We start from the raw sequence: 24,649 nt of genomic DNA, 5'->3' as shown, positions 1-24,649 counted from the left end.
TGTATACACACACACGTGTGCGCATGCATGTGTAGGTTAGAACGTGTGAGCCTGGTCTTTGCTCTTCAAAGTGAAATCCCTCCCTTGTTTTTTGCACAGTATCCTCCTGGAATGAGCCAGCAGGTCCTGCTGTTTTTCTCCAAACTCCTGGTGCAGATCCAGAAGCCCATGCTGCATGTGATTAACGTGTATCGACCTGTACAGGTGAGAGATATCTGTATACCGACATGATTAGTGATAATATTCGCTAACAGTGCTGTGCTGACTATGGTGACACCGTACGGATGATGAGTGGGTAGCTCTCTTTCCCAGTGGATTTAGTAGATGATAAATAAACCAGTTTATAAAATATAAAAGGCCAACGTGTCGGAACAATGCAAGCTAGAGATGCTGATGCAACAATGCGCAATGCTGTGTCGGCATTTGCTTTTAATTGATTTTAATTGTGGAAAAAATGTTAGCTATGAGAGTCTGTTATACACTCCTCCCCAGGGACGGTCCGGGCGCAGAGGCCGCGCCCCCTCCCCAGGGACCAGGGCTTTGAACCGGTTCAAGGAACTAAAACGAAAACCGGGAACTTTTTCTATTTCACATGGAACAGAAACGAAACCAGAAACTTTATTATTTTTTATGTTCCGGAACAGAAACGCTTATTAAAAATAATGGTAACCGGTTAATACCGGTTTTTATTTTGTTCCTCAAAGTTTCCGTAGCCAACAAATAAAAAAAGTCATTCTTCTCCTGCGCAAGTTTCTATGACCCGCTGGGGTTCACTTCCTGTGTGACGTTCGCTGACTGAATGGAGAGAGCGGGAGGGTGGACTACTATCACGTCTCCACGTGATAATAAGTAAGTAAGTGCATTACTGAGTGTCTGAGCAAAGAAGAGCCTGAACGATGCAACCTCCCTATTGGCTGTTTGTAAAAATGTATCAATTGTTGCCCCTCCCACGGGAATCATCGCGGGCTCGAGAGACGAGACCTGACGAGTTAGTTCGTTGGTAGCAGAACAAAATGTCTGGACACAAATCGGGTTTTCAGAAAAGGAAAGAAAATAAACGGAGGGTCGAAAATACAAAAAAGGAGGCAGAAAATGCAAAACGAGTTTTAAGGTAGGACAAATGGTTAGTTTTCTGAGGCAGCCCGCCGTGGCTGCAGGCTTTCAGTTGTCATTGAATGGTTACTTTTCTGAGGCAGCCCGCCGTGGCTGCCTGCAGGCTTATTTATTATAGCCCATTTAGTTAAAATAGTTGATATAAAATGTTTATAGTTATAGTTATGTGATGGTTGTCCTGATTTAGACTGTTTTTTTTTTTGGGGGGGGGGGGGGGGGGGTTGCGCGATGTTGCACCCGGGTCCAGATTAGGACAGAACCGGCCCTGGCTACATTTCAGGTGTAGTTTGTTTTATGTATGTATGTACTTGCATAGATGTGTACTTGGTCTTCCAATATGGCGCCTAACAAAATCTCGCGGCGCAGTGACGTCATGCGGTAGCCCTCTATAGGGCCTGACTAGCCTTTGGTAACACACTAAACGAATTCTCTTTTCATTTTTGCACTTTTTCTGTTTGTGTAGATGGGAAGACATACTGAGAATCCAAATCGCCAACATTTGAAATAATAATTGTTTTGAATTATTTCTTGTCTTATTTAATGAAGGTTGTAATAGAATTAGCCTACATTTGGCTTAAGCTGGATGAGACCGAGACATAATTTTATAGCCATTTGTTAAACAGCTGACAGGGAACATAATTAACCGTTCCGGGAACGAAATTTTTTTGTTCTAACCGGTTCGGGAACGTCTATTTAATGGTGGAACCCAAAACCGGAAACGTTAAAATTCCGTTTCTGTTCGGAACGAACCAATAGGAAAAAAATTCTGGTTCAAAGCTCTGCCAGGGACGGTCCGGGCGCAGAGGCCGCGCCCCCTCCCCAGGGACGGTCCGGGCGCAGAGTGTATTTGCATAAACTTGGTTAACCTTTTGAGGAACTAAAAATCTGTGGAAGTCTCTGGAAAGGGAACCACACAGTTCCTTGTGATTTTTACATTTTCATCACATTGCAGAAACTGTGACTCCAACTCCATGGTGGTTTTGTAAGTGTGTCTCACAACAAGTGACTTGTTACTAGAGGCAGGTACAAAATACGCTCCTGTGATGTTTCGATCTCCTCCTTTATCGGCTGTGTGCAATTTACTAAAGACAGGGTTTTAAAAATGCCATATTGGTGATTTTTATGAAGCTTGCTGTAAAATTCACTACAGCAAGCTCTATCTCAATAATTCTGGAGTGAGAACTGCAAACGTTTCTGGAACCGTGGTGCAGGAACTAAAATCAGCTCTGGTTCCTGTGGAGGAACCGCCCTATAGAGGCACCTCCAAGCTTTTGCAGTGGAGCTGCACTTCAAATAATCCTGACTGCAATTTGTTTAATTAGCAAAGTGACTGTTGTATAAATTGTTTCTAAATGCCTCAAATATACCTGGTTTAAAGTGCCATTCCACCATTGGATGTATTCTTTGGCATAAAATACAATATATTTTATGACAACATGACTAGACAGAGAAATCTTTTAGCTTCAAAATGATATATCAAACATAATTTTTTGACAACGACAAGTATATTAATTTTGCGACCAAAGTCACCTACCCTTTTAATTTCCGCGCGGTAGTGAAACATGATGTCATCGGCAGGTTCCCTTTCTTGTGTACCACGTGTCGGTCTATTTTTAGACCAGGAAACCCCCAAAGTGAGAGAGTCATTTCTCCTCGTATATGGGGGCCAAAAAAATTGCGAAAAATTTTGAGTTAATCTTTCAGTTAGCTAGATTTATTGGTATTAGCTAGATTTATTGGTATTATTTTTATCGCGTTCTATCCGCCATTGCTGATAATATGTGCCACGTCACACGTCACGTGGTACACAAGAAGGGGAACCTGCCGATGACATCACGCGCGGAAATTAAAAGGGTAGGTGACTTTGGTCGCAAAATTAATATACTTGTCGTTGTCAAAAAATTATGTTTGATATATCATTTTGAAGCTAAAAGATTTCTCTGTCTAGTGATACCATTTATATATGTTGTCAAAATATATTGTATTTTATGCCAAAGAATACATCCAATGGTGGAATGGCACTTTAACTCTGAAGCTTTTAGCGACTCTGTGTTTTATTATATTTGTTTTTCACGTGTTGGTGGTGTACTCCAGAAGCTGATTCGTCTGTGTGGACTCCCTGACTCGCAAACCGAGAAGGAGGAGTCGCTGTTTCTCTCCTCCGTGTGTTCTTGTGTGAAGAAAGACCCGTACGTCCTGAACTACATCCTGGAGGTGAATCATTTCTTTACTGCCCTTACAAAAAAGAAGTTTATTCAAGTGTGCTTCGAGTATACTTCTTTTAAACTGAAAATAAGAGAGTATGCTTTCAGTTTACTTTTTATTTACTTAATAAAGTTATACCTAAGTAAACTTGGCTTATACTGAAAAGTATATAGGAAAGTCTAAGTATATTAAGCTTAAACTTTTGATCAAGATATACTTAACAAAAGTGTAATAAAGTATTAAAATATTTGTGCCTTATGTTTAAGCGGACTTGCCCTGTAGTTGTGCTTATCCTTTTGATAGTGGCCTATAAAATACGCCTTTTTCACACATATTGGCTTCTTTGTGATATACGGCAGCATGTTTTAAATCCCATCTTTTAAACCGACATGTACTATAAGTTTGTGGTCAGTTCTGGGGTGTGGAATACTAAGAGTATTTCCAATATGCTGTAAAGTATACTTTTATAAACTAAAAAGTGGACTAGAAGTGTGTAACGAGTAAACCAATAGTATATTTCCAGTATACTACAAGGTATACTTTAGTAAACTAAAAAGTGGATGAGAAGTATAAAGCAAGTAAACTCATCGTATATTTCCAGTATACTATGAAGTATGCTTTTGTAAACTAAAGAGTGGACTACAAGTATAGAACTAGTAAACTATGAGTATACAAGTTTACTTGCAGTACAAAATAAAAAATACTAGTTGTATACTTAGAGTTTACTTCTCTTAGACTTAAAGTATACTTTTTATAAATTAAAAGTAGGCCAATTTAGTCCTAAGAAGTATTTGCAACTTCAATGCAAATTCAACCAATCCCCGCGAATTCAGGGCGGTGTTGCAATTATATCCAATCACCGCAACTTTCCCGCAAATTTGACCAATCGTTGGCGTTAGTCTTGAGGTGAAGTCGACAAACTACCTTCCGCCTTACTTCCGTGTATACGTTCAAGAGAAGCAGCATGCGCCAGTCAGTGTTTATATAGGCTTAAATTCTGTTACTGAAAGTGTGTTATGTTTACAGTGAAGGATTGTGCGCACTTTATTTTTTTACTTAATACAAGAAATTAATGGATGCCAACATTTTTTGCCAAAATGCTATTTTATTTTCCATTGTTTAGGCAGCTTCAGCATCATACTGTGAGATTCTGTTCAAATTGTGTTGTTTTTTTTTCTTCTATGAAGCCTGAGCCATTTATTTTATTAGTTTATAATTATTGTTTAATTTAGTCTTCAGGAGAGACTGCCTGCACACAGTACTAGTATTAATAGTTTTTTTCTTACATGAAAGCTGAGGCGTTTATATTATATTTTAAGGTAACGTCATGTTGTGCTGTGAGGTTCTCTGCACTTTAACTTTTGAACCAACAGGTGCATTTGGATAAGTAAAGCCTATTTTTCTGCGTTTTTGTAGTCCTGGTAATCTTTTATATTGGTAAAGTTGTTTATAGGACCATTTCTCAGTGTCTTTTGTTTTTTTATTCAATAGTTTTTCAGTAATAACTTTAATATTTAACATATCACTCAATTTTAATCACAAAAAGAGAAAATCGCAACAATTTCTCGCAACTTTCACTTCCTCCCGCAATGTAATCGCAACAAAAACCTAAAAAACACCGCAACTTTCATCGCAATTTTTTGGAAAAAACCCCCGCAACATCAGACATTTTAAGGCCAATTTATGCTGGCAACGCAGTCCTTGCAGATAGCGTCGCAGATGGCGTCTGCGTAGCCCCCCCCCCCCCCCCCCCCCCCCCTTCGCAGACGCTCTGCGCACACCTCCCAAAAATTGTGACCACCGCAGAAGCCTTGCAGACAAGAGGGCTCTGATTGGTCCACTCTACATCCGCTGTACACGCACTTCCGCTTCCCTACTTTCCCGGTTTGGTTTGTTTTCACGACCGCCATTTTTTAAAACACGAGTGAAGATGGAGCAGCACGAAGAGCGGTTGATCGAGGAAGTGAGGAAGTACGGACATCTATACGACTCCAGTTCTAGTCATTATAAGTAACCGGAGGATAAACACTCCACTAACCACACCCACCAACTACTCCTAGCGATTTCGCGACTTCACGCCCCCTTGCGTTGTGGCGGTGAATAACATCGCGCACGCCTATTACTCCCCGCTCAACGATAAATTGCAACTGTCTGCGAAAGGCTATCTGTGAAAGCCTTGTCACAAGAGCATGCAGAGGCCCTTAGCCCGCAACGATCACAAAAAAGGCCCGCGAAATCCTGGGGGGACTGATTTAGATTAGTTTACTTACAAGTATACTGTAAGTACATACTCGGTACACAAAAGTATACTGAAGGAAATATACTTTAACTTAAGTACAATGAACTTGAAGTATACTTCCTTTTGATAAGGGTGCTCATGTGGTTATATCCAGTTTTTCATTTGCAAAGAGAGAGACACTGATTTTATGCAAAGAAACTAATGTAGTCCTGTGTAAAACAGACTAATAAAGAAGCCCAGCCTCGGAGATGTGGCTCCATGTCAGGGGAAGGTGTAGAAGGAGCCAGTGGAGGTTCCAGTCCAGAGAACTCCGCTTCTCCTCCTGCACAGAGCACAAACCAGCCAGACACAGGTTTTATCCAGATCCTTTTACAGCTTGGGAAAAGCCAGGTGAGCCTCTGAGTGTTCTTATTTCCAGCTTGGTAAAGAATTTGTGCTCAGACGGCATAAATGAAGAGTTGATCAGAGTATACTGAGACCTGTGTGTGTGTCAGAAACGCCGCGTTGCCCTGCGTGCAATGGAAAGTGTACTGCTCCTCACGAGCACTCCTCACGAGGACATGGCCAAGCTTCTGGCAGAGCAGACTCCACTTTGTGACCTTCTGGCACAAGGAGTGTGTGAGCTCTACAGCGCCATCCCCACCACAATCCATTCTGAGGACATACACAGCTACACCATCAAACAGTGGAGGTAGGGACGGGGGGGTGTTACCAAGACTAGAACATACTTAATTTTACATTATGTTGTATTTCGAAAGAATATGGAATATTATTATACATACAGGACACTTTTTCGATGGAATAAAAACACGTGTTCTATTCCCTTCTAGCGGGTTTCATTCATTTGGTTTGATAGCATGCAATATTGTTAGCATATCGCTTATCCTTCATGTATTACATCACTTTACCCAGTGGAGAATGAGCGTCGGAGATGGAAAACTTCAACATTAGCAAGTGACAATTTGTAAACAAACATGGCCGCCAGGTTTGCTTTGTTAAATCCGGAAGATTTTGAGAGAATTTTGAAAGAGAAAGATGTGTTGAACACCTGAAAGGAATGTGTATGTCTACTACTACTACTAATATTGGCTAGCTTTTTTTCATGGTATATCAGATATATTCCATTCAGCTACTCGTCTTCAACTCGTTCAACATCATGCTAGCTGAATGGAATATACACTACCGTTCAAAAGTTTGGGGTCACCCAGACAATTTTGTGTTTTCCATGAAAAGTCACACTTTTATTTCCCACCATAAGTTGTAAAATGAATAGGAAATATAGTCAAGATATTTTTCTGGCCATTTTGAGCATTTAATCGACCCCACAAATGTGATGCTCCAGAAACTCAGGCCCTGTCCACACGGCAACGGATTCAGGTGAATCCGATACAATTGTTTATCGTTTAGGCCTGGCGTCCACACGGCACCGGCGTTTTGGGTGCCCAAAACGCAATCTTTTGAGAACGGGTCCCAGAGTGGAAAGATCTGGCAACGTTGCTGTTGCGAAGTCGTCTGGATGAGTAGAACGGATTTGTTTACGATGACGTCATAACCACATGACTGTCAGTGCTTCACGCCGGGTAGAAGTGTAACAAACTCGATGCAAGTTGTCAACAAATCCTATAACTTGGTTCATGAAACGCGCTTACAAAATATTTTCACTGTGAATATTTATTGTGTAATGGTGCAGAGAGAGAGAGAGAGAGAGAGAATAGCCCTTAGGGCAGAGTCAATCCCGCCAGCAAAAATAGGGGAAAAAAAGGAGCGATCTCACCTCTTCAGATGTTGGTTTAAGTCCGACAATACATTCCTCAAAAAGGGCGTAGAAGAACAAAGTAATCCATCAACGTGTAGCATTCAATTTATTCCGGACCATTAAAGACGCCGCCTTCCTCGTAGAATCATACGTCATCCTCGCCGCCATATTGGATGGGTCAAAGCGGAGAATAAAGATGCCTCATTCATGTGCTGCGTTTAACTGTACCAACAGGTTTACCGTCCAAACGAGATCACATGGGATTACCTTTCACAGGTGAGACTGGAAAAATACTTTTCATTGTATTTGGTCATAACGTAATTTTACGAACAGATTTTTCTGACTTTGTGGCTAATATGAAGTCTCGCGCATAATAGTTTATGCGCATGCGTCCTTACTTCTATTGTTCTGGTGTCTCTGAAGGGACCGTCTTACAGCGCCCCTAGAGGTGTGGCATGTGTATTGCATCGTTTTCAGCAAGCGTTGCGTTGCCATATGGACCTGATATTTTACTGATCGTTGCCCATGTGGACGCGATATTTTTTTTAAATAACATCTCGTTGCCGTTGTCGTGTGGATGTAGCCTCAATCTGCTCAAAGGAAGGTCAGTTTTATAGCTTCTGTAAAGAGCTAAACTGTTTTCAGCTGTGCTAACATGATTGTACAAGGGTTTTCTAATCATCCATTAGCCTTCTGAGGCAATGAGCAAACACATTGTACCATTAGAACACTGGAGTGAGAGTTGCTGGAAATGGGCCTCTATACACCTATGGAGATATTGCACCAAAAACCAGACATTTGCAGCTAGAATAGTCATTTACCACATTAGCAATGTATAGAGTGGATTTCTGATTAGTTTAAAGTGATCTTCATTGAAAAGAACAGTGCTTTTCTTTCAAAAATAAGGACATTTCAAAGTGACCCCAAACTTTTGAACGGTAGTGTATCTGATATACCGCTGGGGCGTTCAAGTCCAAGAACGGCAGGACTGGACTCGGACTCGAGGTTTAGCGACTTGACTACAATGCTGGTAGCTGCTATAATGTACGAGAGAACAGGAACTAACTTGTTTTTATGAGACGGTAAATGTAGCTATAAATTGATAAAAGCGTAACGTGATGTTCTTTAATTGATAATTTGCCAGTTACAGTTTTTGTGGTTTAAGAGGAATAAAACACGACGAGACGAGCTGTTACGGGAAAATAAAACTTTGGAGTAGTAACAGTACCTCTGCTTCATCACACCATCTCACTGCTGATTATTTTCCTGAGACAGCGTTCCAAACACTTTCCAACTGTTTTATTCCTTACTTAGAGCATTGGAAAAAATATGTAAATGACATCCGGACCTAACATAGAGTGGGGCAAAAAAAGTATTTAGTCAGCCACCAATTGTGCAAGTTCTCCCACTTAAAAAGATGAGAGAGGCCTGTAATTTTCATCACAGGTACACTTCAACTATGAGAGACAGAATGGGGGGGAAGAATCCAGGAAATCACATTTGTAGGATTTTTAATGAATTAATTGGTAAATTCCTCGGTAAAATAAGTATTTGGTCACCTACAAACAAGCGAGATTTCTGGCTCTCACAGACCTGTAACTGCTTCTTTAAGAGGCTCCTCTGTCCTCCACTCGTTACCTGTATTAATGGCACCTGTTTGAACTCGTTATCAGTATAAAAGACACCTGACCACAACCTCAAACAGTCACACTCCAAACTCCACTATGGCCAAGACCAAAGAGCTGTCAAAGGACACCAGAAACAAAACTGTAGACCTGCACCAGGCTGGGAAGACTGAATCTGCAATAGGTAAGCAGCTTGGTGTGAAGAAATCAACTGTGGGAGCAATTATTAGAAAATGGAAGACCACTGATAATCTCCCTCGATCTGGGGCTCCACGCAAGATCTCACCCCGTGGGGTCAAAATGATCACAAGAACGGTGAGCGAAAATCCCAGAACCACACGGGGAGACCTAGTGAATGACCTGCAGAGAGCTGGGACCAAAGTAACAAAGGCTACCATCAGTAACACACTACGCCGCCAGGGACTCAAATCCTGCAGTGCCAGACGTGTCCCCCTGCTTAAGCCAGTACATGTCCAGGCCCGTCTGAAGTTTGCTAGAGAGCATTCGGATGATCCAGAAGAGGATTGGGAGAATGTCATATGGTCAGATGAAACCAAAATAGAACTTTTTGGTAAAAACTCAACTTGTCGTGTTTGGAGGAGAAAGAATGCTGAGTTGCATCCAAAGAACACCATACCTACTGTGAAGCATGGGGGTGGAAACATCATGCTTTGGGGCTGTTTTTCTGCAAAGGGACCAGGACGACTGATCTGTGTCAAGGAAAGAATGAATGGGGCCATGTATCGTGAGATTCTGAGTGAAAACCTCCTTCCATCAGCAAGGGCATTGAAGATGAAACGTGGCTGGGTCTTTCAGCATGACAATGATCCCAAACACACCGCCCGGGCAACGAAGGAGTGGCTTCGTAAGAAGCATTTCAAGGTCCTGGAGTGGCCTAGCCAGTCTCCAGATCTCAACCCCATAGAAAATCTTTGGAGGGAGTTGAAAGTCCGTGTTGCCCAGCGACAGCCCCAAAACATCACTGCTCTAGAGGAGATCTGCATGGAGGAATGGGCCAAAATACCAGCAACAGTGTGTGAAAACCTTGTGAAGACTTACAGAAAGCGTTTGACCTCTGTCATTGCCAACAAAGGGTATATAACAAAGTATTGAGATGAACTTTTGTTATTGACCAAATACTTATTTTCCACCATAATTTGCAAATAAATTCTTTAAAAATCAGACAATGTGATTTTCTGGATTTTTTTTTCCTCATTCTGTCTCTCATAGTTGAGGTATACCTATGATGAAAATTACAGGCCTCTCATCTTTTTAAGTGGAAGAACTTGCACAATTGGTGACTAAATACTTTTTTGCCCCACTGTAATTACACTTCCTGTAGATTCTGCTAATCTTCCTGCTGGAAAAATGTATTGATTAGCACGCTGTGTTTCGGCAGGACTCAGTTATGTCCAGCCAGCGTGGAGGAAACCCAGTCGTTTCCAGCGCAGGAGCACATGGACAGGTTCTTCTGCTGGCTCGACTACTGTGACCAGCTCATTAAAGATACACCTGAGGTAATAAATCAAATAAGGTAATTTTATCATATTACACTACAGATATTATAAATTCACCTTCTGTATATTAAAGACCTCTCTCTCGCTCTCTGTCCGTCTCTGTGTTCAGGTGCTTGCTGTTAAACTTTCCAGAGCTCTTCACCAGCAGTGGCTTACTGGAATCGTTCAGCCTCAGCTGCTACAGATGTGAGTCAGATTACTTGTGGTGCTGTGCGAAAGTTTAGGCACCTCAAAAAAAAAAATTTAAAACTACTTGGGTAATATCTGTATCTAGTAAAGTTCCAGACTTTCACGGTTAATGTTATATTGTAGAGATGGGATTTATGGCTCTTTGATGGGATCCGCATCTTTGTGATCCGTTCTTTGAAAAGAGCCGTTCAAAAGACTGGCACATTTGGCTCTTTTAAAATATTTATTCAGTTTTAAGAAGACAGCGTCTAAAGAAGCCAGATCCCTCTGCTTAGACAGTGACAATATTTCTGGACATGCCTTTTATATAAAGCAACCTAGACTTACATTATTGTAACCCCTAAACGCTCATAAATAACCATTAAAAAACAATGAGGGCTTCAATGAATGTCCATGCAGAACGGGTTTTCTGTAAAAAAAAAAGAACCCACTCAAGAACATAGTTATCAAGAACGCAAGAATATTTTATAGAAAAACACTTGTTTTACAAAAATATTTAAGTCTGAGATACAAAATAGATACAACTACAATAAATATAACACAAGAACATTTTAATAGAAAAAAACTTATATTAAAAATATTGAAATTGTAACAAAAATGGATACAACTAAACAGTCAGATAAATAGATAGTTATAACAAGAACACAAGATTATTTTAATAGGAAAAAACAAACTATTAATGCAAAAAATATATTATTATTAGAAAAATAGATACAACTAGACAAACGGATAAATAAATAAAATACACAAAAACAGAACAAACAAAATGACGATAGAATAAATTAAACGAACGTCCATGCAAAGTAGTTTTCCCACAATATTATCATTAATATCACACAACAACATTATAAACTATATACAAAACAATTTGAACTATTAGGCAAACAGATAAAACTTGAATAAATAAAAGGCAAATGCTGTTTAGCCTACTTCTTGTCCTTGGGCAAAAGCTTTTTCATCTGAAACACAGTACAGAAAAAGAACGACAGAAAGAACGGCTCCCCCAGCTCGAGACTCGGTTCTCATCGTTCATGCCTAGGAGCCGTTCAAAAGAATCGGTTCGTTCGCGAACGTCACAACACTATTACATTGACTATTATGTAATTTTTAAATCCGTCATTATGTTCTTAATGCAGCTATCTACAGTGTCTTGCAAAAGTATTCATCCCCCTTGGTGTTTGTCCTGTTTTGTCGCATTACGAGCTGGAATTAAAATGGATTTTTGGAGGGTTGGCACCATTTGATTTACACAACATGCTAGAACCAAAAACAAAATCGAGAGATCAAGAAAAACTATATTTATGCGATGGATTGGACCATTTCAGCTTAAAAAAAAAAGATACTTTTCAACATTTTCAGCAACTTTTCCAAACATAGTTTGCGAATGTTTCCAATTATCTGGTCGTCCAAACATTGTTTTACATGAAGAATCAAACGAAAGCTTTCAAAAGTCTTAAAGCCGATAACTTTTTCGTTTGTGGCTGGGTTTGTGACGGAATAAGACTTTGAAAGTAGAGGTCTGCGCGGGACTGATTTTCCCTCCCGCTCCCGCTTACTCCCGCTAGTTTGTTTCCCGCTCCCGCCCGCACCCGCAGAAATATTTAATATTTCGTCCCGCTCCCGCCCGCATATATTATGGTTTCTCCCGCTCCCGCCCCGCTAAAATCCCGTAATTTCCCCGAAACGCTCGTTGTGCTTCCGTTCTAGCCTGCCAGAGATTCCCTCACAATATGTGCACTGATTGCACAATGCATTTATAGAAAGTAAAACCAGTAAAATAAACAGCAACTGCAATTTGTTTAATGTGCATTTATTCTCACTCAAAACGCGTTTACATGATGTAGACTCAGCTTGAGTCATTTAGAAAAGCTTGGCCAACAGCCTTAAAATACAAACTGAAAAAAAAATCAGTAGCCTAATAAATGAAGGTGCTTAAATAAATTAAAAATAAGTATGGAAAAATAACGAAAATGCAGGTATAAACTATGCGGGGCTGTGTTGGCTACTAAACATGCCCATGATGAATTGAAAAGGGAATTTCAAAAGAAGTTTACATCTTTTAACAGCTTGCCTATCATTTTAATAAAACGAAAATAATTGCACCTGATATTCCCGAGGGTGTCTTGTGCTTCTACACATGCCCATGGAGGAAAAGAATGTTGTTCACCGATGTGGGCTTCAGTAGACTGCGTCGCTGCTCCAGAATGCGGCCACAGATACTGAAAGCGCGTTCCGATGGTGCGCTTGATGCTGGAACGCAAAGCACGTGACGTGCCAATTTGCTTACACAGTGAATAATTTTGTGAAATGTATTTACATTGCGGGACTCCAGAGAACATGCTTATGCCCGCTCCCGCGACTACACCTCTCCATTCCCGCCCGCTCCCGCAGGAGGCTGTCAAATAATGACCGCGCCGCATGCTTTTGCGCCGCATCCCGCGGGTCCCGTGGGAGTCCCGTCCCGTTGCAGCCCTCTATTTGAAAGGACAATAATCTTGTTTTTGTGACAGTAAGTAAAGCCAAATTGTAGGATGTGATTCGAGTCAGAGCTGCTGTAGGCATTTTTGCAACGATAGCTTTTTATTTTATTTCATGATATTTCAAACATACGAATTGGCCTCATTGGACAACCTGCAAAAATACGCAAGCAATCGAGTTTCAGTCGAGGCCGACCGACAAACTGGTTTCATCAGCGGTGACATCCATAAAATAAGAAAACTCATTTAGCATTAGAAGTTTTGATTTTAGATCCATAAAGTATCATGATGTACGTACCTTGAACAAAACGATCGCTGCAAACACAAGCACGTGGTCTCTCAGTTCCTTTTGAACACAGTGAAAGGTTTGCGAGCCATTTTTCACGGCGCCTTTTTGTTTTCAGATATTTTTCGTTCTTTCACGCTTGTGCACGACTTCTTTTGGTATTTTAGAATGCCTTTTGTCTTTTTCTCGATTTGAACGTCCAAATTGCTGGGTTTCACGTGACGTCACATCCACCTCATTAGTTATTCAAAACTTTAGCTGGTGGTCTACCAAAGTTCGGTTGACAGAGCATTTGTACGGAGAAGGTGCATTGCTTGCATGAAAAACGCCTTACGCTTGCGTTGTTTTAGGTTGTTCGAATTGATCAAACCATGAAACTGATAAAAGTTTCTTCAGGGTTCCCCGTGAATTAATAAAAAAGGGTGAACGAACACAGGATTTCACAAAAAGACGTCGGGAAAGGTGGCTTTTCAGTGAACCTCTCGCGCTCGAGTTTGCCGTGATCACTTGGTGAAAGGTTTGTATTTCCCTCTCAGCTCTGTCCTTAGTGTTTTCCAAGTACTTTTCTTGCTACGTGTCGTTATTTTATGGTACTTTTTTTAGTCACGAAGCGCTAAAGTCCCCAGCTGTTTCTTTGTTTACGCCTCACAGTCCATATGCATGAAGCTCGCGACAAAATTCTTCCCCAGCCGTACAGTTACAATGCGCCGTGATCACTTCTCCGTCCTGTTTAACTAAGATCCAGGTCTTTTAAAGGAGTTTCTGATGATCTTTGTGAATGATTTACCCGAGAGATAAGAGCCAACACAAGTGAGAATCAAGTGAACTGTTGTTTGTTTACACTTCAACTTGCAGCACTTCGTTGTAAAGACGCGAACGAAAAGCTTAAAACTTACGCGGGCAAAAACAATCCAGGATTCATTGGGCAGCGACTTGATCCCGAGGTCCTTTACCCAGCCACATACAAAAAAAGTTGTAACCCTCCGTACTCTTCCACGTTTTCATCCGTTTTGCGGTGTAGAAGGACGTCTGCAACACCAGATAGTTCGAGATGTCGGGGAACTCGACTGAAGGCTAGTTTTCGAGATCGTATGACAAATCCTTCTTTCCCAGACTGTAGGGGTCGATTCCGTTGCACATAGCAATCTTCTGAATATATCTAAAGCCAGCAGCGGCTTCTAGATTACAAGCGTACTCTGATAAGTTATCGCAAGTTGTTTGCACTACGGCAGCCGTTTAGACCGCCAGCTATTTCACTTCCGGTAAAACTTTCCGCTAAGAAAAGTCATGTGACTGAAACCCAGCAATACAAAGCAACAATCTGGCGTATCTGGAGGCGAAAGACAAGAAACTACTGCAAAGCATCTCTAAACAAATACGATGCCTGTCCGTCAGGTGGAAATCTGAACACATAACGAGGCGGATCACTACCGGAAGTGACCTCTATTGCAAACAAAGAATAGGAAGCCGTTTGGATTTTAGCCTCACTGTATATTGGAGGCACTTGAATTTAAAAAAAAAGTTTTTGGATTGCCTAGGAAATGAAAACAGTAGCTAATTCATACATGTCAACCTTTGGTCAATCAAACCTGTATAACCAACCTGCAAAATCCGTATTTCCCTTATAAAATCCGTATAAGATGCAAATTTAAAATAATTTACCTAAAATTTGAATGATAATTAACAATGATATATCCCAGTTACTTTTTATTCAATATTAATAACAATAAACCTTCAGAATGAATACAAAGATCCAATATTTGACAAAAACACAAAGTGTTATCAGCGTAGTTACGAAGGAAATACTTCGTTGTTTGGAGACAGGTTTCACCGAGCGGCTATTATGCGCGAGACTTCATATTAGCCACAAAGTCAGAAAAATCTGTTCGTAAAATTACGTTATAATGACCAAATACAATGAAAAGTATTTTTCCAGTCTCACCTGTGAAAGGTAATCCCATGTGATCTCGTTTGGACGGTAAACCTGTTGGTACAGTTAAACGCAGCACATGAATGAGGCATCTTTATTCTCGGCTACTGTCTAGACGCTATACCAGAGACGGTTGAAGAATCTCCACTTTGCCACATCCAATATGGCGGCGAGGATGACGTATGATTCTACGCAGAAGGCCGCGTCTATGTTTATATGTCTATGACTTCACGGTTGGCGGGATTCTCGCAATGCGGTGTGTGCATGATCAAAAGTGAAACGAAGTCTCGCTACCACAAGATAACGCGCGATTTCATAAGACTCTTTACTGGCTGTCTGTGGTGTACAGTACGTTTGTAAATGTTATGCGCTCTTTTATCATCGTGGGAATTGATTATAGCTCTAAATAAATATTGAAGTTTTTTTTAAAGAATCTGTATAACTTTATTTATACGCCCGTATACTACGTTTATTGAATCAAATCCGTATAAAATACGGACATTCCGTATAGGTTGACATGTATGCTAATTATGACATCCGGTGCTATTCAGATTACTGGCCTGTTTTTACAACTAAAACTAAGAAGGAAAGCGTTACGCTTCTGTTATGAATTTGATATTAAGTGAAATATTTTCTGTGTGTGTGATTGCACAGGTCAGAGGTCTGTGTTCTAGTCCACACGGCTCTCCTGTCACGCTGCGTGCATTACACGCAGTCCACCATCCTGCTGCATGAGCTGGTGCACTTCCTGCTGGGCAGCGACACGCAGCGGGAGCAGACATCTGCCACGCCCCCGCATACACACATGCTACGCTATCATCTCCTCAAACACTGTGACCACATCTCAGATGAGGTTTCTGATAATGACTCGGTTCCTCACTGATGCATTATATTTTCCTGTCGTGTTCCGTCAAATCCTAACACCCCTCCTCCTCCTCCTCCTCCTCCTTTTATCTGAAACTCTAGATTAGCATCACTACATTACGGCTGTTCGAGGAACTACTGAAGAAACCCGACAAACACATCCTGACCAACCTGGTACTTCGGAACCTCGAGAGTCGCTCCTATAGGCTGCCGGGTTCCGGTTGCAGTGATGAGAGGCCAGGAGTTGATCCTGATTTCCTGGAAGACTCGGAGTAAGGGAGGGGAAAAAAACTAACCCGTCATTAAAAAGAAGTTTTATCTTCTCAGACTCTGATTATTCTTTCTTTCTTTCTCTTTTTCTTTCTTTCTCTTTTTCTTTCTTTCTTTCTCTCTTTCTTTCTCTTTTTCTCTTTCTTTCTTTTTTCTTTATTTTTCTCTTTCTCTTTTTCTCTTTCTCTTTTTCTCTTTCTCTTTTTCTCTCTTTCTTTCTTTCTTTCTTTCTTTCTTTCTTTCTTTCTCTCTCTTTCTCTTTTTCTTTCTCTCTTTTTCTCTCTTTCTTTCTTTCTCTCTTTCTTTCTCTTTTTCTCTCTTTCTTTCTTTCTCTCTTTCTTTCTCTTTTTCTTTTTCTTTCTTTCTTTCTCTCTTTCTTTCTCTTTTTCTTTTTCTTTCTCTCTTTCTTTCTTTTTCTTTTTTCTCTTTCTTTTTTTTCTTTCTTTTTTCTTTTTCTTTCTTTCTTTCTCTTTTTCTTTCTCTTTTTTCTTTCTTTTTCTTTTTTTTCTCTTTTTCTTTTTTTTTCTTTCTTTTTTCTTTTTCTTTCTTTTTCTTTTTCTTTCTCTCTTTCTCTTTTTTTCTTTCTCTTTTTTCTTTCTTCTTTTTTCTTTTTTCTTTCTTTTCTTTCTTTCTTTCTTTCTTTCTCTTTTTTTTTCTCTTTTTTTTTCTTTCTTTTTTTCTTTTTCTTTCTTTTTCTTTCTCTCTTTCTTTCTTTCTTTCTTTCTTTCTTTCTTTCTTAGAGAGTTGGAGGAAGATCCTTTCTTCACAGAGAGTGAGTTCAGTGACTCAGAGCATTTGCTTTCCTTGTCCAGGGAAGAGAGGAAATCCAGCGCGCACACGCAGATAGCTGAAACTGTTAACAGGTAGAGCAAGCTTGGATTTGACTTTCTCTTCTCTCTGACATGTACATCACGTAATTTCTCTTGTATTTGATTGATGTTGATGTATTAACGTCCCGTTTTCCCTCCAGTTTCCTCTGTTTAGTTCCACAAGAGGCAAAAACGTCCCAGCATGTCCAGGGAGCAGGATATGACACATATGTCCACGATGCTCTAAAATCGGTAAGGCTTACAGAAACGTTATACTGTATAAGCTTGTGGTGACAGTCCTAATTACCAGTTTAATCATTTACAATGAAGAGTAAAATGCAGATATGGCCTTAAAGTAATCGACTGACTCTGTTCAAGGCCATTAATTTGTTTGTGTACAGTATAAACAAAATGTACCATAAAAGTGTGTGTGTGTATATATGCACAGCACTGCGCAAAAGTCTTCCCCTGTGTCTGAAATCACTCACTCGTTCACTACTCACTATATAGGGAATTATAAAATAGAGGACTGTATAGAGTGAACTCATTGATAAAATGGAAAAAAAAAACCCCACACTTTCGGACACTTGTCCATTGCGCTGGTATTTACGTCATTACTGTCGCACAGTTAAAACGTGCCAAATCAGTCGGTTGGTGATATTTCAAAATAATAAACACGTTAGGGTGCATCAGTTGCCCCCTAAAAATGAAAAGTTCCTCCGATCATGATGCATTTTTGTTTTTATGTTCCTTTTGGTAAGAAAACACACTGGGTGAAATATTTTGACAAAATTCAAAAGTTTAATGGTGGCACCAGGAGCTCAAAGTTATGGAAAAAGCTGCTATTTTATGACTTTTATGACAAAATTTCGATCACTTTTCATGAAACATTATGGCACCTTATAGAGTATACCAAATATCTTAAGGTGTATTCAGACCAGGATAGTTCGATAGTTCACTTGCTTTGGTCCGAACCAAATGTTTTTTGTTTTTGTTTTTTTCATTTTGGTGCGGTTCGCTTTCACACTGTACATTTTAGTAAGCCGACCAAAATCTGTCAACAAAGCCACGCGCCCTGAGGTCGTTCAGCTATTGGTCAGAGACGACACGCGCACAAAGCGTTAAGTTCAAAAGTAGTCATGGAGGCTTTCCGTGCTGTTATTCTTTTTAATGTCATCAAAGCTATATGTTTTTTCCAGTTTTTACTGTTTTCACAATTGTGCGATTACTATGCTGTTGTACAAGTAATTTATCAACGACGACGACAAAGGGCAAGGCGGCTACGGAGGATAGCGCTGATGAGCGCACATCATGTTGTGACAGTTCTGGCTCTTCACGCAAGACGGAGGAGGTATGTGTCGGGATATTCGCCTTATCCATCGTAATAGATGAATTTCTTTTTTGCGTCGCTAGTACCGCCACTTTTTGAAAGAATGTCCCTGATTTTAATGTAGGTCTGACGGAGTTTCTTCACTTTTAGCCGACATTGTTCTGGGGAGCGCGTGAACCCCTTCTCCTTCATTTTCTCACTGAATACAGCAAACACGTCGGCATTTTTGTGTGTTCTCTCCAAAAGCTCAGATATGTGGACATCTGCCCATATATCCACAAGGGTACGCGTTTCTTCCTCGGCCCATGTTTGTCCCCTACTCATTTTTTGTACTCTGTAGTCTAGCCTACCACTGGTCTGAATGACTGAACGACTGTTGTAAGGTTCCCTTGACAACCGAAACAGTGTTTGCGCTTTGCGGTGGAGTGTCAAGACTCTGTTTCCCATAATGCTCGACAAACGACGGAAGCTCCTGAGGTACAAAAAAGCAAAACTGTCGGATTAGGTCCGGTCTGCTTTCACACCTCCAAAAGGTCCGCACCAGGGTTCCTTTGGTCCGGACCGAGTCCGACCTTGCAGCTCAGTCTCGGTCCGCTTGTTTGGTCCGGACCAGAGTTCGGTGGTTTGTATTCAGACCAACCCAAAAGGTCCGGACCAAGGGAAATTTGGTTCGTTTGGTCCGGACCAAACAACGTAGGTGCGAATACGCCCTTAGATACACGTTTTTAGTCCATATTCTAAATATATTATCAAGCACAGTTTGAGTTTTAGCTGTTCATTGAATCATCGTTCAACTACTTTTAAACAAATGTATTATGAATCACATTAATGCTTCTCAATCCCTTGCAAAGGTTCTTAACATGATCTCTGGCTCACAAGAAATCAATAAATGGAGTCCAACATTGTGATTCAAACCTTACGCGAAAACATAAAATAAGTGGTTTTTGGCAAAAAAAAAAATGAACCTCATGGTGCCACCATTAGACTTTTGAATATGGTCAAAAAATTTTACAGGATGTCTTTATTGGTGAAAAGGAACACCCGAACAAAAACGCATCAGATTTTATGGAAGTGACGGCAACTGATGCACCCTAAAACACGTGCATGTATTTTTGTGATAAATCCATATTATACTGAGCGCATTTCCGACATTAATAAATACGAAGCACTTTGCGTCTGCTGCATCTTTCAGTTCTATATAAATCAAGGCTGAATACTTTTTCTTCTTCACCGCTGCCTTTTATTTAATCAAATTTGAGGCTTTTGATTTGATTTCTTTCAGCGTGACCGCAATGCATGATGGGATATATTGCTTGCTTATGGCCCTTTTCCACTACCCTTTTTCAGCTCACTTCAGCCCGACACGGCTCGCGTTTCGACTACCTCAGAGCAGCACGACTCAGCTCGCTTCAGCTCACTTCAGCCCGACACAGCTCGCGTTTCGACTACCTCAGAGCAGCACGACTCAGCTCGCTTCAGCCCTGCTTAGCACCTAAAACTCGCACGGCTTTGGAGTGGGGCTGAAGCGAGCCAAACCGAGCCAAGTGGGGCTAGGGGCGTGAGGAGACACTCCCCTGTGCACTGATTGGTGAGGAGGAGTGTCCTCACATGCCCACACACGCCCCGCGAGCACGCTGGGATCTGTAAACACCGTAAACCCGGAAGAAGAAGAATTACGAGAATTTCTGAAGCCTTATGCGCCTCGCCTCATCTATACGCTCTTGCCAGTATCTGTTGGCGTTGTCGGTGACAACAAGCCACAGCACCAAGACCAGCAACACTAACGACTCCATGTCCTCCATGTTTATTGTTTACTATCCAGGTCGTGAGACTACCGCTTAAAAGGTCACTGATGTCACTGTTTGCGCCGCCTAACGACATCACGTGACGTCCACCCACTTTTGCTAACTCCACCCAATGTGTCCACCCACTTCCAGCCAGCACGGTTCAGCGCGGTTGTAGTCGAAATGCAACTCCAACAGCCCCACTCAGCTCGACTCAGCCCAACTCAGCACGGCACGGCTCAGCCCAACTCAGCCGGGTTGGTAGTGGAAAAGCGGCATTAGTGACCATCGGTTGTACACTGCTTTTCGTGATGCATTGTGGGATACTTTTGAGTGCACTCTATAGAGTGTAATAATTCTCACTGTACATTCGGACAGCACTACAAAATGGCGTCCTCGCTGTATAGTCCACTATATAGTGAGTAGGGAGCGATTTCAGACACCGAGTTCGTCACGTGCAAAGAAATGCTGTAGACCAAAAATGGCTTCAAAAAATAATGAAATCGTTCAACATTTTTTAAAAAATACTATAAATAGCAGTAAATCAATATAACAAAGTCGATATTTGGTGTGAGACGACCCTTTACTTTAAAAAAAAAAAAAAAGCAGTCTGAGGTCCAGTGAGTGCAGTTTTATATGGAAGGAAGTGAGCTGTAGGTTTTACTGAGCATCTTCCAGAACCAGCCCCAGTTCTTCTGGACACTTTGCCTGTCACACTCGCTTCTTCATTTTGCACCAAAACCCAGCAGCCTTCATTGTGTTTTATTTTTTAATCTGAAAAGCGCTCTCTTGTGATGTGATATGCTGCTCTAATGCAAACTTTTTTTTTTTTTTTTCCTGTAACGTTTAATTTTGTGCTGGAAAACCCCCTGAATGTTTGGAACTCTAAAAAATTTTGTCATGTTTTCACTCGATAATGTAGAAATCTATAACAAAGTTTGTATGAAGGAAAAAAATCAGGTGCCTAAGGGCCTCTGCATGCTCTTGCGACAAGGCTTTTGCAGAAAGCTTGTCGCAGACACTTGTAATTTATCGTTGAGCGGGGAGTAATAGGCGTGCGCGATGTTATTCACCGCCACAACGCAAGGGGGCGCGAAGTCGCTAGGAGTAGTTGGTGGGTGTGGTTAGTGGAGTGTTTATCCTCCGGTTACTTATAATGACTAGAGCTGGAGTCGTATAGATGTCCGTGCTTCCTCACTTCCTCGATCAACTGCTCTTCGTGCTGCTCCATCTTCGCTCGTGTTTTTAAAAATGGCGGTCGTGAAAACAAAACAAACCGGGAAAGTAGGGAAGCGGAAGTGCGTGTACAGCGGATGTAGAGTGGACCAATCAGAGCCCTCTTGTCTGCGACGCTGTCTGCGAGGCTTCTGCGGTGGTCACAATTTTTGGGAGGTGCGCGCAGAGCGTCTGCGAAGGGGGGGGCTACGCAGACGCCATCTGCGACGCCGTCTGCGAGGACTGCGTTGTCAGCATAAATGGGCCTTAAGACTTTTGCACAGTACTGTGTATAAATACATCTTTATCAACTTGTACAGGAATATATTAGCTTACAGTAGGCTATCGTTTCTATAGCAACAACTTCAAAAAAGGACTTGTATGGCTGATTTTAATAACATGAAATTTGTTTTTATGGTTCTGTTTTCTGTAAAGAAATAGAACGCTTATTTATCACTGATGAAAGGAGTCTCTAGTGGCAGCACTTTGTATCAGAAGTAAAGTTGAAGGAAATCTTGAGGTTTTCCGCCACAGGAAAGTCTTCATGATTGAGGAATTTGCACTTTGCATGTTCTCGGTAACATTACATTACAGGTATTTAGACATTCCTGAGCATCCAGACGAGCATTTAGAGGTTAGGTGCCTTGCTCAAGGGCACTTCAGCTATTCCTGCTAGTTCAGGGAATCGAATCGGTGACCTTTTGCTCCCAAAACTGCTTCTCTAACCATTAGGCCATGGCTTCTTTTTTTTTTTTTTGTCTCCAAGAGAGAACAAAAAGTGTCACACAGGTGTAATGCTTTTGTGTTTTGTTTTCACTGCGTGTTCACTCACACCCAGCGCATTTCTATTTCATTTTACACCTGAAAATAAAAATTTTCATTTGTTATACATGCTTTTTTCAGGTCATCCATCAGGTACTTTATGGGTAAATTTATATGTTTCTGAATGCCTTAATCGTCTTGCATTCAAACGTTTCAAAACATTGAAAATTACTACTGTTAGCTGTATATCAGCTTAAAGGAGAACTGAAGTCATTTTTAAACTTGCTTTATTTCTTAATTAACGTGTTATTCAGTTACGTTTTCGGTTTTAGTAACCTTATATCGTGACTCGTATTGGCAACTGATTGCAATTAAATATTATACTTATCGGCCTATTCGGTTTTTAGCCGTGTTGAATTTAGTTCGTTTGGTCCACGGCAGGCGTCGCTTATCCGTGCGATCTTCACGAGACTTGTGCGAGACTTCGAAACGTGAAGTGTCAGCCAGGTGTCAGTGCCGCCATTTTGAAAACTGTTTTCCAAACGAAGTATTGCACAAAAACGCGTTTAAATGACGATTACTGCAGACTTTTTTCAAACTTTCCTGATCGCTATCCAAACAAACAAAACTTCCGGCTTGATTACGTCAGCATTCGAAAGAGGGCGCGCGCGTCTTTTGACAACGTTGGCAGATGTCGGTCACTTTGATTTCCGCTGTACGTTTTACTTCCGTCCTACGATGTCTCGCACAGGTCTCAACGAATCTCGTTTACGGCCATTGCTTTGACATATGGACTGATATATTACAGAGCATATTTCAAACACTCATAACTTGCTATAGCAGCGACAAAATAGCGATCAAAAATACATTCTGATATTTAATAAAATGAGAGAAATAGGGGCGTCGTGGCTCAGGTGGATAAGGCGCCATACTATAAATCCGGGGACCCGGGTTCGATTCCGGCCCAAGGTCATTTCCCGATCCCTCCCCGTCTCTCTCTCCCGTTCATTTCCTGTCTCTACACTGTCCTATCCATAGACACATAAACATAGACGCCGCATTGAGCTGGTGGCCCCGTTGCTGGGATACGTCAGAGTGTCCGCCATATTGGATGTGGCAAATCTTCCCCGTAAACCAATGCAAGTAAATGGACTGAACTTCATAAAGCCCCTTTCTACAATAATATTTAACTCGATGCCTTTTATTCACCCATTAAGACACACACGTGTATATATTTGGGAAACAAACGGGCATCAAAACAACACGTATAACTTTTAATGTGATGATTATAAATAGTGTGCGAAATACCCTGTACACTGCAAACTAGTGACAGATACGTGATAGATAGCTCAGGTAAGCTAATCAGTCAGCATACCGTAGCAAGCTACCAAAACCTGAGGCCACAATAACCAACCTACAAGACTGAATATGATAAATGATGGAAATGGTGGAAAAACTGGGAATAGTGAATGAAAATAAAAATGTACTGTTTTATTTATTGAGTCACCACACAGACCTACTCTCGCTGAATAAAGTGAGCTGAATGAGCGCCAAACTGAGTTTGGCCAGGTTCTAACGTCATACCAAAACAAAATACATCACTGATTCCTTCACATTCAGAAAGGTTAAAAACATTCATCATGCGTTCAAAAACGTTCATCATAGTGTGGCACTGTATTCTCTAATTCTCACTGCTTATAACTCTACACCTCCCCGGTGGAGATGAGCTGGGAAACTGAAGACTGAAGGAACAGCTCCCTCTCTGATCCTGACTGTCTGACCTGTTCTGTCCAAATCTTTCATATTAGCCACAAAGTCAGAAAAATCTGTTGGTAAAATTACGTTATAATGACCAAATACAATGAAAAGTATTTTTCCAGTCTCACCTGTGAAAGGTAATCCCATGTGATCTCGTTTGGACGGTAAACCTGTTGGTACAGTTAAACGCAGCACATGAATGAGGCATCTTTATTCTCGGCTGCTGTCTAGACCAGGGGTCGGGAACCTATGGCTCGCGAGCCAGATGTGGCTCTTTTGGTGACTGCATCTGGCTCGCGGACAAATCTGACATTTGTTAACAGTTGGTCAAAAATAATTTTGTTAGGCATATATTATCAAAGTTTAAAAAATGACTTCCTGAAATCTAAATGTTAAATTAGCTTTCAAAATATAAAATATGATCACGTATTTGCAATCCATTCCATCTGGGTTTTTTTTCACCGCTGAAGTTCACGGGTGCGTCAGATCAGCCAATCCCAGCAGGCGACACGTCAGACAT

At 41.0% G+C, this 24,649-nt stretch overlaps 1 protein-coding gene across 2 annotated transcripts in view; it reads left to right on the top strand.

Moving 5' to 3' along the window:
- Nucleotides 1-24,649, top strand: part of fhip2b (FHF complex subunit HOOK interacting protein 2B) — a 53,987-nt gene that overhangs the window by 19,819 nt on the left and 9,519 nt on the right. For both annotated transcript variants that reach the window (XR_009655483.1, XM_060931232.1), the window contains exons 4-13: nucleotides 100-204; nucleotides 3,208-3,327; nucleotides 5,780-5,947; nucleotides 6,052-6,248; nucleotides 10,338-10,455; nucleotides 10,565-10,641; nucleotides 15,992-16,190; nucleotides 16,304-16,473; nucleotides 17,212-17,334; nucleotides 17,442-17,532. Coding sequence is in view for 1 of the 2 variants with exons in the window: in XM_060931232.1 (XP_060787215.1) it covers nucleotides 100-204; nucleotides 3,208-3,327; nucleotides 5,780-5,947; nucleotides 6,052-6,248; nucleotides 10,338-10,455; nucleotides 10,565-10,641; nucleotides 15,992-16,190; nucleotides 16,304-16,473; nucleotides 17,212-17,334; nucleotides 17,442-17,532 (1,368 nt within the window). In the remaining variant the exon portion in view is untranslated. The remainder of the gene's footprint in view (nucleotides 1-99; nucleotides 205-3,207; nucleotides 3,328-5,779; nucleotides 5,948-6,051; nucleotides 6,249-10,337; nucleotides 10,456-10,564; nucleotides 10,642-15,991; nucleotides 16,191-16,303; nucleotides 16,474-17,211; nucleotides 17,335-17,441; nucleotides 17,533-24,649) is intronic.

Source organism: Neoarius graeffei, chromosome 10 (assembly GCF_027579695.1).
Source record: "Neoarius graeffei isolate fNeoGra1 chromosome 10, fNeoGra1.pri, whole genome shotgun sequence".
NCBI lineage: Eukaryota > Metazoa > Chordata > Actinopteri > Siluriformes > Ariidae > Neoarius > Neoarius graeffei.
This window is presented reverse-complemented; position numbering and strand designations above follow the sequence as displayed.